At 37.8% G+C, this 18,828-nt stretch overlaps 1 protein-coding gene across 1 annotated transcript in view; it reads left to right on the forward strand.

The window, feature by feature from the left end:
- OVCH1 (ovochymase 1) overlaps window positions 1–18,828 on the forward strand; it is an 84,301-nt gene that overhangs the window by 42,164 nt on the left and 23,309 nt on the right. Inside the window, 7 exon segments of the mRNA XM_032854651.1 lie at window positions 2,986–3,029; window positions 3,031–3,211; window positions 4,112–4,239; window positions 6,884–6,992; window positions 8,118–8,236; window positions 8,238–8,254; window positions 9,180–9,313. Coding sequence (XP_032710542.1) covers window positions 2,986–3,029; window positions 3,031–3,211; window positions 4,112–4,239; window positions 6,884–6,992; window positions 8,118–8,236; window positions 8,238–8,254; window positions 9,180–9,313 — 732 coding nt within the window.

Below are 18,828 nucleotides of genomic sequence, written 5' to 3' on the forward strand. Positions count from 1 at the left end.
TGAAGGAGTGCATAGAATTATTCTGACCTCTGGTGTATTTTTTCCTACATAAACAAAGGTCCTTAGATTTTCAGGTATCTCACTGGCTGAGAACTCTGGATATGAGAGAGAACCACAGTCAGCATCAGTGTTAGTCACTCGTAATCCCCCACAGTTGTCAGTACTTGTTTGCTAATAGAATTTTTATTTTTAGTTACAATCAAACTGCAACTAGAGAATTAGAAGTCTGTAATTGCCCTGTAGGGAGTTGAAAGTTCTATGATGCCATCATTCTTGGTTTCCAGGTGGTCACCATCTCTTCCTTCTCACCTATCTCTGTCCCCATCCATCCCACATACAGTCAAGGCCAGTAGACAACCAGGAAGGAGGTGGGGGGGGGGAATAGAAGAGGAGATAAGAGATGGGGGAATTTCTAGAGTGATGACCTTCAGTAGGAGAAAGGGGATGCGATCTTGTGCTTGGCAGGAGGGATTAGTCTCAGAAAGTAGCAAAGTGTAGTTCATCCATAGTTGCTGGATGGAGGCAGAATACTTATGCTGGGGGATGGGTACATGTGGGGGTAGGAACTTTTGGCAATTTTTAAATTGCTTCTCTGCATTTAGTAGATGGAACAGGGTTGTGAAAGAGGATTTAAGGGTTTTAAGTGGGAAAAAGAGGAAGTATAAAATAGTTCTCTAAAAAAGTGACAAAGTGCATGGACTAGGAAAATGTAGTAGGATTACTGGGCAACGTAAAAGCCTCTGAGATTAATGAACACGAATTAAGAAGGAGTTAGCTTAACTTAGTTAGCTTAGTTGTATATTTTCTTCTGGAGACACTGAGGGGTAGCACATAGAGGAACAGATGGAGGGTAGATTCATCAGAATGGGTTTCTCAAGTATGCAAGAGTATAAGGGTATTGAAAGCATGTAGGAGGAAGGGATGAAAATGATGTGTTATTGGAATTTAAGCTAGGAAAACAGTGAATGAGGGTGAGAGATGAGTTAGGGACAAAGAAAATGTGGCTGAATAGATGTATATCAAGTCTTAAAAGGTGAAAGGAACATTGGGGGGAGCTGAGAAGGTAGAAGATTGTGGATGGAGACAGCAGTGCTTGAAACAGAGCCATGGAAGGCTTGGTGTTATTGCTGGGGACAGGGTCCTGAGGGGCTCAGCACTGGGGTGGGTGGCTGACGTCAGCTGGAGAACAAGATCATCAGAAGGAAGTTGAGAAATTAAGAAGCTGATGTGGTAAGCTCATCGTCTATAGCAAGATTTGTGGCAGAAATAATGTTGGAGAAAATGACTGCTAAAATCTTCTAAGAATAAGAAGGGGTAATATGGGGACCATTTGTGGGTGGCATGGTCTGACAACACAAGAATCAAAGGGTCCTACTTCGATTAAAAGTGAATCTGAATTGGGGTTGAGATGGAGAGCAGACTTAGGTTCCAAGATCCTAAAACCTAATGATTTTGATGGCTTGAGTTAAATGAACAATTTTAATTAGTACATAAGAAAGTGAATGCATATCAGGCTCTTAAAATAGAGATGGCATGATGAATGACAACAATCAACAAGTGATGTCCAGTAGTGACCAACCAGTACATTCATTAAACTGTCCCATTCGGCAAATGAACATTAAAATGTAGAGATATTTTTCATTTGTCTGTGTTCAGAAATACATGTGCATGCCAGAGAAATTTGCAAGTTTCACATAAGAAAGGGTACTGTTTTGTTTTAATTCTGTGGATATTCTATGAGAGAAAATGTTGGGACTATCCTATATTTAACATCCATCTACTCCCACCCCTGGGTTTTTACACAAGAGGATTGTTAGCCCATTTATAAAAAGAAGTGGCTTCACATGATTTGGTTCATTTTCCAGGCGGATTTGTCATAGAGGATTCATGTGGACAGGAAAAAAATGACTGAAAGGACATGTTGGGGTCAAAGCCACAATTTCAGTTGCTTGGAGCAAGGAGAGAACTTAATTCTCTTGTTTCATACCCTATCCCAGATTGGAGGGCATGGGGTGGGGGAAGATTAGAGATTGGGAAATCTGTTAGGTTACTATTAAATCAAAGTAGGTCTATAAATATCTAAATTAGATTATGGTAGCCATCTAAATGAAAGGGGAGAATTTGCAAAGAGATAACAGGACTAGGCGATTGAATAGAGTCCTGAAGTCTTATAAATTTAATTTCCCTTCTTCACCTTCTGCCACTCTTCATTTCTACTGTTCATGAAAGAATATTTATTTATGTGTCACCTGAGGTCATTAATTTCTCTATGGCAAGGCATCTACAATAATGCATGTATTAATTCATACCCAGACATTAAAATGTGTTCATTTGAATATAGACTATTTCAATTTGAAATTGCTCAGCGGATTTTTGGCGAGGGAATACACAGAGGGGAAGGAAGAGGAGTCGAGGCTGTGAGCTGAAGGAGTAGCGGATGGCAAGGTCCATGGGCCAGAGAGGCCCTGGCACCGGAGGCTCTGTAGGTAGCCTATAGGTCTAGAGGTGCCCTTGTACTTAAGAGCAAGTGGAAGAAGTGAGAGACCTTCAAATGTATGCAGCACGTCCTCCTTTTTGTGATCTCAGTCACGAATTCCATGAATGTAATCATTTGTCCCAGCAAGATAAATGCTCAGTGAAATTAGTGAAGCTTTTAGGAACAGAACTTCAGTTGCATCTCAAAGAAGGAAGGAAATGAAAACATGCAGGATGGAAAGAGTGCATACTCACTGTGCTTCTTCTAAGGCATTTAAAAGATTCGGTGAAAAAAAAATTTTAAATAATGATAATTTAAATTCTACTCCTACAACCTCATTTGAAGAAAATAGGATGTGTTAAATGGGATGATCATTTTTACCCAAGGCCATGTAACAGTAATGAAGTTTTCATTCTCTTCTTACAAGCCTAAGTTTTTCAAGTTCATGATAGAACCTCACTCTGCTTTGTTCATGTTGGTCCCTAGTGTCTGTGTGCTCTGAACTGTAGGTTGTTACTCTGAGGTGGAACTAGAAGAGCCCAGAGGCTTTTTTGGCAGCTCCAGGATATCCACCTAATTATAGAGGAGAACTGGAATGTTCTTGGGTGCTCAGGTTGTCTCCGAGCAGTATGGCAAAATTGACGGTTAAGTACCTGTCGCTGCCTTGGTCTCCTGTGTGTCCAGATTCAGTTATGACTGTTTATGAAGAAAACCACGATGAGAAAAGTGTGTCTGGTAATAATCCTTGCTGGCATTTCAACTTGGAGTTGGGAGGCTTTTCTGTATAGGCAGCTTAAAATCACAAGAGAACTTGACTTGGGTACCACTACCACCAAAGTGTTGATTCATGTAATAGGTATGCCTTTCTTTCTTTTCTCTCTTTCTTTTCTTTTTTCTTTTCTTTCTTTGCTTCCTTCCTTTTTTCTTTCCTTTCTTCCTTTTCTTTCTTTTATTTTTCTCTTTTATTTTTATTTTATGTTTTTTTTTAAAGATTTTATTTATTTATTTGACAGACAGAGATCACAAGTAGGCAGAGAGGCAGGCAGAGAGAGAGAGAGGAGGAAGCAGGCTCCCCACTGAGCAGAGAGCCCGATATGGGGCTCCATCCCAGGACCCTGGGATCATGACCTGAGCCGAAGACAGAGGCTTTAACCCACTGAGCCACCCAGGTGCCCCTATTTTTCTTTATTTTTTCTAAGATTTATTTATTTATTTATTTGACAGAGAGAGAGAGAGATCACAAGTAGGCAGAGAGGCAGGCAGAGAGAGGGGGGAAGGAGGCTCCCCGCCGAACAGAGAACCCGATGCAGGGCTTGATCCCAAGGACCCTGAGATCATCCCATTTTTCTCCTGTGATCAGATGGCCTTCTCCATCTGCCTTGAATAAAACAGCTCCAGGTCTTAGAGCTGGAGTAAAATCCCAGATCCCTAGCACGACCTTCTGTCTCCCTCGCTGACTCACATGATCAGGTGCTTGTATTCTCACCTCAGGGCCCTTGTCCCACTCCTTCTCCACCTGTCCCTCATCTCCCTCAAGGCTTGACTAGAATGTCACCTTCTTAAGAGACCTAACTTAATTGCTATCAATTACATCACCTTTTGCCTGGATACTTAGTGCCTCCCCCTTTTCTTTAGCAATTACTGTCTTCCAACATTGTGATTTTTTTTTCACGTTTGTGGTTTGTGTTTTCTCTATTGAACGTGAGCTTTCAGGGGCTAAAGCTTTCATCTCCTCATCTGAAGACTCTCCAGTGTCTGGAACAGTATGTGAGACCTAGAAGAACTGAATGAGTGAATCAGTGAACCATAGGTCACCTTCTCAAAGAGGACTTCTCAGTCTAAAGTAGTGCCATTCATTCCCTCCCAAAGTCCTTTTCATTATATTCTGATTATTTCACTCATAGCCTTGATCAGTTTTTGAAATCATCTTCTTTATTTACCTGGCTAAAATAAAAGAATCATGAAAGCAGGGATCTTGATAATTTGCTTCTTATTGTGTCTTCCCACATTAGAATCATCCCTAGAGACACAGCACAATTTTTTCCAGGAGTGTATACTGATAAATAACTCTTCAGAAAAGCTATGTCAGTTTTCACTGCCATTGGCAATAATGGGGAGCCTCTTGCACTATAACTGAATATATTAGTTTGATAAGCACTTTCACTTTCATTTTAATCATTAGCGGATTTTTTTTCATATGTTGGTTGGCTGTTTTTTTTAATTTCTTGTCATTACCATACATTTTTGAATATTTTTATTGGTTTACAAAAGCTGTTATACGTACATTTTCCTTTCTCATAATTTGCAAGTATTTATTGATAAGGTTGCTATTTGCCTTTCATTTTTCTTAAGATTTTATTAATTTATTAGAGAGTGGGCACACACACACACACACACGAGTGAAGGAAAGGGCAGAGGGGAAGGAAAAGGAAGAGAGAAAGGAGACTCCCTGCTGAGCGTGGTAGTTGATTTCACGGGGCTTGATTTCATGATCCTGAGATCATGACCTGAGCTGAAACCAAGAGTCAAATGTTTAACCAACTGAGCCACCCAGGTGGCCCTTTAATTTTTATTATGTTGATGTAAACATTAAAAATTTATTTAAATCTATCTATAAACACCTTTACTTTGATTTATCTCATTGCTTTTTAAGTATTTATTGTTCATTCTGAGTTCAGAAAAAAAAATTAATCACAAACTTCTTTAATCCTGCTGAAATGTTTTTTCTCATATGGTAAAGTGATGCTATATCTATATCTCTAAGAGAAAACTATTTTCTTTCCATCTTGTAGCATTGTATTATATACTAGATTCCCATATAAAAAGAAACATTTTCTGGGAAAACTTATCTTTATCTTTATAACCTGTTGAGAGCCATGCTTGGCTTTGTTGTGGATTAATTTGGGGGAATCCTATAATTTTCCAACCTAGCATTTCTTTGATCTGAAATTGTCAGCTTGAACCTTGTAGAATGGTTCTTTCTCTTCAGATGATAGCTAACAACTGCAAGACTGTAATGGAGGTATTGTCCCTTATTCAAGCCAGATAGTATTCTTCTATACCATAAAATGCTATCTTTTTCCCTGTGGGAGCCAGCAACTCACTCGTCCAACAGCTGCATTGATCTGCACTTGCTGTGAATAAGTATTTGATCATTTTTCAAATACTATTTCAACAGCATTTTACCCTAATGTGTTATGCAATCTAATACATTTTGTTCTTTTCTTCTTCTCAGATATAATCTCTTCCTTCCCTTGCTCCACAAATACTTGTAAGGAGGATCAGCTAGGGGCTAGAGACCCACTCTTCTTGGTTGTGGGGATTCAGGAGTGAACAAAATGGACAAAAGAAATCCCTGCCCTTATCAAACTTATATTCCAATGGAAAGTGGACACATAATAAGAAAATAAAATATGCAATACATTAGGTAGATGAGCTGGGGGGGAATGAAGTGGGAAGAAAGAGATGCTGGGATGTAGGTGCCCTACAGTCATATGTAGTATAACCAGCAAATTTCTTTCTGAGCAGGTGATATTTAAATAAATGTAGGGTGATACTGACTCTACTAAAAGAGAAGTTTGATCCTAAGACACTCACAGGTGCTTTTCACACCTTCTTAATCAGCCCTCTGAATTGTTTTAGAATTATGGTTACAATTTTCCCTTTCAGCTTTGACTCAGGTCCTCAACCTAAAGCAATAAAAAAAAAAAAAGAAAAGAAAAGAAAGATTGACTATAGATAAAGAATAAATTTTCAGGTAGAAGTTTTTCCATCATTGATTTTTCATGGTGAGATATTTTTAATAAGTAGGTTACTCTACTGGAAGAAAAATGACATATCAGCATCATTTTAAAGATGAAGTAATTTACTTCTTGCTGTCCTTCAAGGGAGCAATATGGCATAGCAGCCTGTGATGAGGACTGGATTTAGATCCTGAGTCCCCACCCTACCAGTCTAACTTTGGGTGAGTTATTTGAGTTCTGGAGCCCTGTTTCCCTCATTTTGCAGAGTGAAATAAATTCCTCCCTCATAGGTACAAACTTGTAACTAGTAGACAAGTCCTGGAGATCGAGTACACACTATATTGAATATAGTCAACATTTATATTATAATCCTCAAACTTGCTGAGGGACTAGATCTTAATTATTTTTACTACAAAAAAGAAATGATAACTATGAGAGGTGGTAGTAGCTAACTATCACTAGAATGGCAGTCCTATTACAGTATATAAATGTATCAAATAAACATGGTGTACATTCTAAATTTATACAATGTTAAATGTCAAATATATTTCATTAAAAATAAAACTAATGGCTCTACCTAAAGTAGAGAAACTGCTAAAAACATTTTTAGTTCTTGTGTTTTACTAGATTTCATTTTTTTAAACCTAGGTGAATTATGTGGAAGAGGGCTTACCCAATGATTTTCATGAGCTCCGGACCCCTAGTGAGAGTGGTATTTTGTTCGTTTGTGCAAGGTTCTTTGGGCATAAGTTACATTGTTTTTAGAGTCCAAGGTATGCTTCATCATTTTATAAAGTTAAAAATCAGTGTTTTTCTTTTTAGAGTTATTTCAAAGCATATACATTATTTTGTAAGAAATGGTGTTTCTGTGAGAGGCTCATGTTTGAAAGGAAAGTGTATTTAAGGGATCTGAGATTGGTCAAATTCAAAAGAGAAACTGGATAAGAGAAAGTGGATAACTTGATTGACTTGTAAATAATCCAGAATTGTGATTTCTGGATGTGACTCCGATACGTTGATTGCAAGACAACATTTTCTATTGTGATGTGGTTTTGTGCCACGGACGGCCTTTGCTGTGGATCAGAATATAAGGGTTCTACCTTTTAGCTGGTTGACTAGCTGTCTATCATTTATTATCTCTGTATCAGAATTTTCTTTATAATGATATTATAATAAAAGTTTAGAACAAGTTTTTAAGACAAAACTACACAAATGTTAGATGCTAGCATCGTAATGTAAATGCTGATTTATCAGATTGCATTTTAGGACAAGTAATTAATACGGCTTTTTAAAAAAGATTTTATTTATTTATTTGTCAGAGCGTACAGCAGGAGGAGTGGCAGGCAGTGGGTGAAGCAGGCTCCCTGCGGAGCAAGGAGCCCAAAGCGGGACTTGATTCCAGGACCCTGGGATCATGACCTGAGCCGAAGGCAGACTTAACAGACTGGGCCATCCAACATCCCTTAATAAGGCTTTTGACTTTTGATAAGTATAGGTAACTGAAAGCTAATTTCTTTCCTTGGCACCAAAAATCCATGCAGAGATATATTTGGGGGAAAGAGTTCAGTGAGAAATAAAGAGTCACATGTTTTCCTAAAAAGCTATATTAAGAATGTTGCTTTTAGATTAAATTGTGCAGAGAACTGGCATTATCTATAGTTTTTCCACATTATCTTCTATTGACTTGAGGTTGTGCCAAAGACAGTTCTGAGAGAAGTGCTGTTCTCTGTATCTTTGAATGATTCAGATAGAGGCTTTTTAGTGAAAATAACCACTTCTGTTAAGGTTTTGTTCTAAAACAGGGAGGAAAAGCGACTTCTCTATCTGATAAGGCATATAATAAGCCTCTCAAAAATTAATTTTATTTTCATTGCTTTTTTTTTTTTCTTTATTTTCAGGTCCAAAGGGCAGTAAAGCTACCAAATTTCTCCAGAGTTCAAAGCAAGAACGTACAGCCACTTGGGAGGATGTTATTCTGACTAAACCAGGAGGAATCATACAGATCCCAGGATACTCTTCACAGAACTATTGTGAGGTGAGGAAGGAATATTTATTATAATGAAAGGAGTTTGTGAATGATCCCTTGACAAGCAGCAAACCTTGCTTAAGGCATTATTTTCTACCTACTCTCCTTGAAGAATAGACTTTAAGGTAATCCCTGGTTTGAGGCCTTCAGAATCAAAAAACTAAATGTAAGATTGTCCCTATTGATAAATTGTGTACTTTCTCCACAAAAGAGATCATTTGCTAGGTAAAGTAGAAAGTCAGACCTCTATCAAACAGTTTTGGAGTTAGAAATAATGTATATAGGGGCTCCTGGGTGGCTCAGTGGGTTAAGCCCCTGCCTTTGGCTCAGGTCAGGATCTCAGGGTCCTGAGATCGAGCCCCGCATCGGGCTCTCTGCTCAGTGGGGAGTCTGCTTTCCCCTCTCTCTGCCTGCCTCTCTGCCTACTTGTGATCTCTCTGTCAAATAAATTAAAAAAAAATCTTTAAAAAAAAAAAGAAAAAGAAATAATGTATGTAGAGTCTTCTGGCACATACTAGATACTCAGTGAATGGTCCCTAAATTGCCAAAATAGAGAACATTCCTTGAATTAAACAATAGAATAAGTCTAAAGTGTGAAGTGAAAAGTGAAGATTTGTGTAACATCTCAATCCTGAGTTAATTTATGTGATTTGGGGGAGTTTGGGGCAAATTCAGACAAATTGCCAATCAGAATTTAGAGGACTATGCGAGATTGACCAACCATTCACCATGACAGGTGAACTTAATTAAAAATCTTAACAAATTATTAGAAATATTTTTAATGGTTACAATTTAAAATAAAAAATCCTTCTTTCACTGAAACACAAAGAAGCAGATGGCGTCAATAACAGCAATGCATAGAACTCTGAACAAAGTCACTAACAATATGTGCTATTTGGAAATCATTCCTGACTTTCTTTTAACTGTGCCATAGTTGCCACAGGAAGTTATTAGCCCCTTTACATCATGTTGTTTGCCTTGATATTATCAACTTCCAGATGAAGCCGACACCTTTGGCCTGTCAGGGTCACATGTGGGTTTATGAAGGATTAGGCAAAAAATTTATAGGTAACCAATATCCCATGAAGAACTGTGCTCTTGGTTTTTTAATGAAATAATCCCAGATTGTTTTGCATTCATTGTGACTTATAGATGATATAAATTGTGTGATACTGAAATAGCCTTACTATTTTTTAGATTTGTAATTGAGATTAAGCTAACACTCTTTCAGATTGAGTTAAAAACAAAACCCAACTTATGCTGCTTACTTGGGTCATACCTAGATTAAACTTGCCCAGAACCATTAAAAATAAAGGATGGATAAAGCAGTTTTAGACAAATGTAGCACAAAAATAATTGAGACTCTAATATTAATCAGGCAAAATGATATCCAGCAAAGAGGCATTAAATGGGCTAATTAGATAGTAGCTAGAAACCTCATTAAACTGATTTAAATTGATTTTTATGAAAGAAAGAAAAATCCAGAGTTTTCCAGATGTGCCACTAACTCAGTAGTTCAATTCTGTCAAGACTAAGTTTATGGCAGTTCTCTTGGCTTTTCTCTAATGGTTCCGTAATGGTGATTTTAGTTCACTCTAGGAAAATGGAAAAAGGTACAGAGAAGGAGTACAACATCAAGAAAACAAACACATTTCCAAGAATCCCATAGCAGATTTAAATCTTTCAACTGGGAGATGACTGAGGACAAAGGGAATGAAATGGGGCCTGAGCTGGCTGACTACCCTTACCTGATGTGCTAGATAACAGCCATCCAGATGGAAAACTGATGGCACTGGATCCAGATCTCAGTTCTACCACACAGTAGTTAAATAATTGGGGAATGTTCCCAAAGCTTTCTCAGACACTCTTTCCTGAATTGCGACAAGAGAGTAATAAGAACTATCTTAGCTTTTTATGTAATTTACTATCACTACCATACTTAGTCAAGGACACCTATGCCTGATGAAACCAGGTGGCTGCTCAGACAGAGAGGGTATGTGGCATTATGTTGACCTTTGACTCCCTAAGAAAGACCCAGATGCCAATATCCCTCCTCCCTCTGGCAGCTAGGATCCTGCCAGAGTTGATCAAACAGCCAATTGCTAAACCACTGTCCTTTTATTCTTTGGACTTAAATTACCACCCCCAAAGTAGATGCACTAAAAATCTCCAAGTTTCTACTTAAGGAATTGTTAATAAACGCTGGTAGTTCCTGGTTCCTAAGCCCATTTACTATCAATGAGGCCACATTCTCTTCTTGTGGAGAGAATGCAGAATCTGCCCCCAGTATCCTTGGAAATTATCTATACTTCTTCCTTTCTTGACTTATAGGATGTCTGTTACTTGTACTGTCAGTCAGATTGTGTTGAGAATTAAATGAGAATGCATGGTAATATAAAAGAAAGCAAGCTTCTGCCGTGTTTCATTAGAAATATATGTTTTCATTCTTATTCTTAAAATTGTGTTGCTTAGGGGCGCCCGGGTGGCTCAATGGGTTAAAGCCTCTGCCTTCAGCTCAGGTCATGATCTCCAGGTCCTGGGATCAAGTCCCGCATCGGGCTCTCTGCTTGGTGGGGAGCCTGCTTCCTCCTCTCTCTGCCTGCCTCACTGCCTACTTGTGATCTTTGTCTGTCAAATAAATAAATAAAATCTTTAAAAAGAATTATGTTGCTTAGAAAAAAAGATTAGACTGTTGTTTTCCTAGTGCCTTTTCACCAGTAGGGTATCAGTACACAAAGTTTGGAAGAACAAAGAAATAAAGAAAAAAGGAAAAAGAGTACATTATCTATATTAGTTATACTTTCTAAAGTTTTTTTTTTTTAAAGATTTTATTTATTTATTTGAGAGAGGGAGAGAGCATGAGAGGGGAGAAGGTCAGAGGGAGAAGCAGATTCCCTGCAGAGCTGGGAGCCTTATGTGGGACTTGATCCTGAGACTCCAGTATCATGACCTGAGTCAAAGGCAGAGGCTTTAACCCACTGAGCCACCCAGGTGCTCCAATAACTATCTTTAAAATAAATAAGACTCCTCAAGAAATTAAAAATAGAGCTTCCCTATAATCCTGCAATTGCACTACTGGGTATTTACCCCAAAGATACAGATGTAGTGAAAAGAAGGGCCATCTGTACCCCAATGTTTATAGCAGCAATGGCCACGGTCGCCAGACTGGAAAGAACCAAGATGCCCTTCAACGAATGAATGGATAAGGAAGATGTGGTCCATATACACTATGGAGTATTATGCCTCCATCAGAAAGGATGAATACCCAACTTTTGTAGCAACATGGACGGGACTGGAAGAGATTATGCTGAGTGAAATAAGTCAAGCAGAGAGAGTCAATTATCATATGGTTTCACTTATTTGTGGAGCATAACAAATAACATGGAGGACAAGAGGAGATGGAGAGGAGAAGGGAGTTGAGGGAAATTGGAAGGGAAGGTGAACCATGAGAGACTATGGACTCTGAAAAACAATCTGAGGGTTTTGAAGGGGTGGGGGGTGAGAGGTTGGGGGAACCAGGTGGTGGGTATTAGAGAGGGCATGGATTGCATGGAGCACTGGGTGTGGTGCAAAAACAATGAATACTGTAATGCTGAAAAGAAAAAAAAATTTTAAAAAGTTGAAAATAGAGCTATCCTACAACCGAGCAATTGCACTACTAGGTATTTACCCTAAAGATACAAATGTAGTGATCAGAAGGAGCATGTGCACCCAAATGTTTATAGCAACAATGTCCACAATAGCCAAACTATGGAAAGAGCCTAGATGTCCAACAACAGATGAATGGATAAAGAAGATATGGTCCATATATACACGGAATATTACTCAACCATCAGAAAGGATGAATACCAGCCTTTGTGTCAACATGGACGGGACTGGAGGAGATTATGCTGAGTGAAATAAGTCAAGCAGAGAAAGTCAATTATCATATGGTTTCAGTTACTTGTGGAGCATAAGGAATAACATGGAATACATCAGGAGAAGGAAAGGAAAAGTGAATTGGGGGAAACTGGAGGGGGAGACGAAACATGAAAGACTGTGGACTTGGAGAAACAAACTGAGGGTTTTGGAGGGGAAGGTGTAGGAGGATGGATGAACCTGGTGGTGGGTATTAAGGAGGGCATGTATTGTATGGAGTACTGGGTGTGGTGCATAAACAATGAATCTTGGGACACTGAAAAAATAAAAAAAAAAGAATAAACAGAAAAAAATAAAATAAAATAAGTAAGACTAACTGAAAATGTTGTGGGAGACTCAGCCCTGATTAAATTTCAAGTTAAAACCAGAGTCCCCTAAGGTTTTGATTTTTTTTTTCTTTTGTGATGAAGCAAATTTGTCAGGGATTTTTAACAGCTCTGATAAAGGTTTAAGGTAAATAACACAGGGAATTTTACAAATCGGTATTAGAAAAGTTCAAATCTATAAAAATAAGTTAATAGTCCCCAATATCTAAGACATTGAACAGGCCCCAATAGCAAAGATATCTGAAGCTGTGATTACATTTCAAATTAAAACTGGAGTCTCCAAAGCTCCCAACTGTTGACCCATGTGATTTTTGAGAACCTAAAGCCCTGGATTAACCATTAACTTCTTTTCACAGAGAAGAACCCGTCAGTTCCTGTACAATCTAAATTAAATCTCTTACTTCGTTTCTTGTCACAATGAAGTTGGTCCTCTGGACGTCTGTTTACTAAAGAAAGCAGAGCTTTTCTGTAAGAGAGAAAAGCTTAGTTCTTAGGATCGTTGTCTTGAAACCTTGATCCTATTGAATGTTAGAGCAAACTGCCTTTGTTAGAATGCTGGTTTCAGGAAAATACCATATATGATCACTTAGAGCGAGAAATCGTTTTTCATAGAAAGCACACCGATTGCTGTTCTGTGCCTCTTACTCATCCAGCTAGGCTGTGGCTAAATGAAGACTGGATGTAGCCGAGGCTCCAATACACTCCCTGTATATGATTATTTTATTTCAGTCTGGTGACAATAATTGTTTAGTTCCCTGAGGACCTAGCTAGATCATGTCATCTTCTTTTATAATAATCACTTTAAAGAGATCTACCCAGGTTATTCTAGACACTGTAGGAACTGGGTCCTGGGGTCTAGTTGGTTTAGAGCCCCATCCTTAGACGTGTTTGTATTCCAGAATCTGGAATATCTTTCTCTTGATTTTTTTTTTTAAGATTTTATTTATTTATTTGACAGAGACACAGAGAGAGAGGGAATACAAGCAGGGGGAGCGGGAGAGAAAGAAGCAGGCTTCCTGATTAGCAGGGAGCCTGATGTGGGCCTCGATCCCAGGACCCTGGGATCATGACCTGAGCCGAAGACAGAGGTTTTAACCCACAGGATTTTTTTTCTCTTACCTTGCTCAATAACCTTTGCTTTGATGTATGGTAAGTTTTTGTATGCTTCTTTGCTTTTTCTTTATTTGGGGCTAGGAAAACTATGTGGAGAAAATTCACCTTCATTAAAATCTCATGGTCCTCTAGTGATGTTGATTTTCACATACAATGTCAGTTTGCCCATGGAAGAATTTTCTTTGAGATATTCTTTTTATATTTCTGGTAAATCTATTGCTTTCTTATATGTTTATTGTATGTTTTTATTTTGTACTTTGTTAGGAAAAATCTATGATTAAACAGATGGAATGCTCTTATTTGTCTGCTTTAGAGGAGAAGTAAAGGACCGTGTTTAAGGCATGACTTCTGTAGTCTGTGGAGGCCTCAAGCTAAACCTCTATAAGGTATAAGATTGATCAGATCTGTCATTGTTTTTTAAAGCATCAAAGAATTTTGTCTATTTTTCTGGGCACTTGGATGATTATAATATGAGAAGAAACTTTTATCCCTAGCATAAAAGTTTCAAGTAGTTTTTCTCTTTTGAAATTAATTTCTTTAATGCACTAATATATTATTTTTCACCTGTTTCATATATAGTTCATTTATATTGGTTGCAGCTAGATTATTGAAAAACATGCTTTGCCTATTATTTGCCTATGATTTAGGTGAAAAACATGCTTTGCCTGTGATTTGGGGACAGACACTGATAGCATTATGAAAAAATTGAGAACTGCAAATTTACAGTTTAGGTTTAATTCTGAACAGTTATAAGAATTGCTTTCACCCTTAAGATTAATCAATTTATACTCATTAAAAATGTTAACTGGAATATAATTGGAGAGGGATTTCTACTAAAAGTATCTAATTTAGTCTGGTAACAGCTCTGCCCTACTAGAGTTTATAGTCTAGTGGAGATAGTCAATAATCAAATCATATAGAAAAATGTAGAGTAAAAAAAACCTACTGTTTTGAAGGAAAAATACGGTGTACAGTAAAAATAAACAACGGAGGGATCTTATTTAGTTTGGTAAAGGATGGCAATGGAATTGTAGGAAAACTTTAGTTTCTTTGTTCTCTTATCACAGAACCCCGTGAGATTTATTTTTACTCCTCTTTTGCCCTCATTTTTTTTCTTAGATCCTTTCCTGTAGGCCTTTCTTTGTTACCATTCCATAGGTATTGGTCTTACCAAAGTTATCAATGACTTCCCCAAGTCTAGATCCAAGAGATCCTTCTCAGCCCTAACAACTTTTGGCACTGATGAGCCTGCCTTCCTTTTAGAATCTACTTGTTTTGGCCTCCAGGAAACCATTCTCCTTAGCAGTCCTCTTACTTCACTGATCTCCTTCAGAGTCTCTGGGCTGGCTGCTCTTTGGTTTCTTTACCACTAAAGGTAGAAGTGTCCCTGGATCAATGCCTTGACTCTCATTTCTTCTTTACCTGTATTCACTCCTTAGTGACCTTACCCAGTCCCTAGCTTTCACTACCGTCAATATGCAGGTAACTCCCAACTTCTTTTTTATTTTTAACCTACAGCTCTGTATCACCAATTGCTTCCCCCTCCCCTTGGATATCTGATAGGCATCTTAAACTTAATGCTGTTATCTCCAAAACCTGCAACTGTGTCCAGTAAATAGCTGGACACAGCTATTTACTTTGAATAATTCTTTGAATAAAGGAAATGACATTTCAGCTGGGGCAGACTGGGGAGAAGAGGGTAAGGCGGTAGCTCCATATCCAGTGAGCAGGTAATAAATGCTTCCATTTGCTTATGGGAATGCCGCTGGCTGAGATCCAATGTATGAACAGGACTCAACTCAGGAGACTGTTATTATATGTATTCAATTTCTGTCTTCAGATAAACACAGGAAAACATTAGTGCAGACATTTTTACAATGACAGCAAAATTTATAGCCCATGTATGTGGTTTATAAAAATCTGACTCATCATTCATATTTTTGAAATTACAAATAAAAATATATCAATACAAATTGTATCTATGTGAATCAAAAATATAAAATCACTATAATTTATATGAAATATCTGGTAGTATGGAAAAATAGTCACAATAAATTAAATGGGGGAAAAGGCTTTAATGGTGTAAAGTGGTATACAATTTTTAAAAAATGTGTACTTAGCATAACAGAAGACCTAGACAAATTTATGTTAAAACATGAATATTGTTTTTTTACAGACTGGGACTATAGGAGACTTTATCTTCTTTGAACTCTCTTTAGTTTGAAATTTTTTATAAGGTGCATATATCACTTTTATAATCAGAAAAATAAAGAAATATAAAGTATTTAGTTGGATATATTGACACTGAATATTCTCTTATTCTAGATTCCATAAGAGGAAAAAATAAAGTTAATGATAAAGGTAAGACCATAATGGAGGTAAGGAATCCAGCTGGCTTGACTTTGGTTATATGATATTATTAAAATAGAGTGGAAAATGCCCTTGCTGCTAAGCACTATGCAGTAAGAAGTGTGATCTGACTTCTGTCAAAAATGTTCAGGTGTTTGTGGCCTGATTCTAGTTACTTTATAGTAAAGTGAGTATTTGTATTAATTTCCTTAACGTCAAACTTTGGGGGTAGTGGAGACCTGGGGCTCATTAGGGAGTAGAGAGTGAGCAGGTAGCACCTTACTTAATTAATGGGTGAGAAACACATCTGTTTTGTTAATGGGATCCCTGTAGCTACTTGATTCTATTCATTGCCATTCTTTCCATATATGTTCTGTCTTTTGGATTATATATATATATATTGGATTATATATATATATATTTGTTCTTCTCTAGACCATTGCATGGTGAAACTAAGGTGACAAAATTGTTGATGAAGTAAATCAATTTTTGAATGGCATTGCTTTTAGGTTGGATGAACCTAGGACTTTTGGAGAAGGCCCAAAATGTCACTGAATTCTTCTATTCTCTTTCTTGGTTTAGCCTCTTAGCCCATGAATCTTAATGTCTGTCTTTCAACTGTCTGAGAGCTATCCAAATTTCCCTAACTGATAAATGTTTGCAACTTGAATTGTATCTGCCCTGAGGCTGAGCTTGAGAAGCACTTAATTTATTCACGAATCCAGTCTAATGAGGACCCAGGTCTTCTTCTTAACCTGCTTACCTTGTTCTCTGCTCTCATTCTATGGTGTCGAAGTTCTTTCTTTCAGCACTGTATGGGAAATGAAATATTACTGTGGCATTTTCAAATTAGGGGAAGTCCTAAAAGTCTTAGGACATATGTGTTGAATATCAAAGTGATACGTCACTATCATCTATGGACTGAAGATGATAAAACCTATTTCTCATGATCATGAACATTAAGATTATATATTAATTTAAATATAAGCAAAAAACTAAATTGGAATGTGGACTTGGGTGGTTTAGTAGTTCAGTTCGTGAAATGAAGTCAAAGAACTTCAGTCTGTCTTCTTCAGGAGGGGTCAGTTTTTCAAAACAAAAGTCATTTAAATCCTGTGTCAGTATACATAAGGAACTATGGATACAAAGAAAGAGTGACAGATTAATAGAAGTACACTACCACTTAGGTTGTAATGACCTAGTTGCAGACACTAAAACTAGATACAAAAAGTAACGCAGCTCCTTGATCATTGTATTAAATAATTTTTCTCTTTTTTGCCTCAAGGATGTCCAGTATTGGATTTGATTCCAGTTAGTTCTACTGAGATCATATCTCCCAATTATCCTAACATATATCCCAACATGCTGAACTGCACTGGGAGTTTTCATTCCAAATCAGGAAATAAAATGAAGGTGGGGATTAAAGACTTTACAACAGAAGAATCTTGGAACTATGAATGGGATTATTTCAGTATTTATGATGGACCAGATCAGCAATCAAGATTACTTGGTAAAATGATCTTTCTTAGATGGCCTACATTAAGTGGCATTTATGTAAGCATTTATACAGTGCATATATGTGGAAAATATGACCTACGTGAGCTTTAGAAGAGGTATGATTTGTTGTCAGTGATTTTTCATGACCTCCTTCCTCAGAATCCCAGAGCAGTATTGAGCACAATGGGACGAGCCTGAACCCACGCTCCATGGATCCTCGCCTGTAATTCTCACTCTTCCTGATTTTAGCCACTTTGCCTATCTCATTTTACCATTAGGGGGCACCCGAATTTTGTTTTTCTCAGGAGGTCTTGTATTTTAAGAGGTTTCAATTTCTGAACTGCATTTCTGTTAACTTTTGGGAATCTGTTCACTCAGGTTTCATCTTCACTGTAAAAGTAGCCCTTTTTAGGCACAGGGTAAGTTTAAAGGGAGAAAAAAAGCCAATTAGTTTAAATAATTTTTAGGGACTTATTGGCCACATGGGTCTGTCACACAGTCGTCAGGCAACATCCTGTTCTGAGACTGACTCATAGGGGATTTTTCCAACGATTTTGTAATCCAGTATTGCATCTTCTTCAGTCTCCAACAAGTTCTGCTCCAAGGATGCCCTTACAATCCACCTATCCCAAAGAGGAAGAGGAGAGTTTTGATACAATCTTTTTCTAGGACCTTGACATCACCTGTGATATTACAGGATATATAACACCAATAAGCTCAGCAATTTGCTTTGAAATTCTAAAGGTACTTAACTTTTTCTTACCAGGGTATTTGGTTCCTGTGAAGGAACTCAAGCAATTAGAGTGTTGTGGGGAAGAGGGCAGATTCAACATTTCAAGCTATTAGTTCTTTAAGATTAATATGCGCACCAGATCCTGTAATCCTGCCTCTAGTGCCCTTCAGCCAAAGACACTGGGATCAGTGAGAGGATGTTAGAGCTTATTACAGGATTTGGGCTTTGGTTAGGTAATTTTGGAGAGGGTCTAAGGAAGTGGGCTTGGCTCTAGATTGGTTGCTATTAGGAAATGGAGCAATTTTATGATTGGGATCTCAATCACAGGGAGGCCTGGCTCAAATAAGGATAAAACTGCTTTTGGTAAAGAAGTGGCAAGCCCTCATCTTGGCTAAGAGAGGTCGATGTTTGGTGTTTGGGTGGTTGCACATGACCTTGTTTATGTCTCACATTACCATAGATTCAGAGTCCTGTCTGATGTTGCTGTTCTGGGAGCTTGTTTATGTCCAGCAGAACAACATGATCTAGCTGTGAGTGCCAAACCCATTTCTGAATGTCAGGGACTGCTTTTCTCTTTCTTACTCTTTAGTATTCTTCCATCTAGCAACACTATTCCTCTTTAAAAGTTCCGATAAATTGGAGTGCCT

This window comes from Lontra canadensis, unplaced genomic scaffold (genome assembly GCF_010015895.1).
Source record: "Lontra canadensis isolate GAN:19392208 unplaced genomic scaffold, GSC_riverotter_1.0 scaffold9, whole genome shotgun sequence".
Classification (NCBI taxonomy): Eukaryota; Metazoa; Chordata; class Mammalia; order Carnivora; family Mustelidae; genus Lontra; species Lontra canadensis.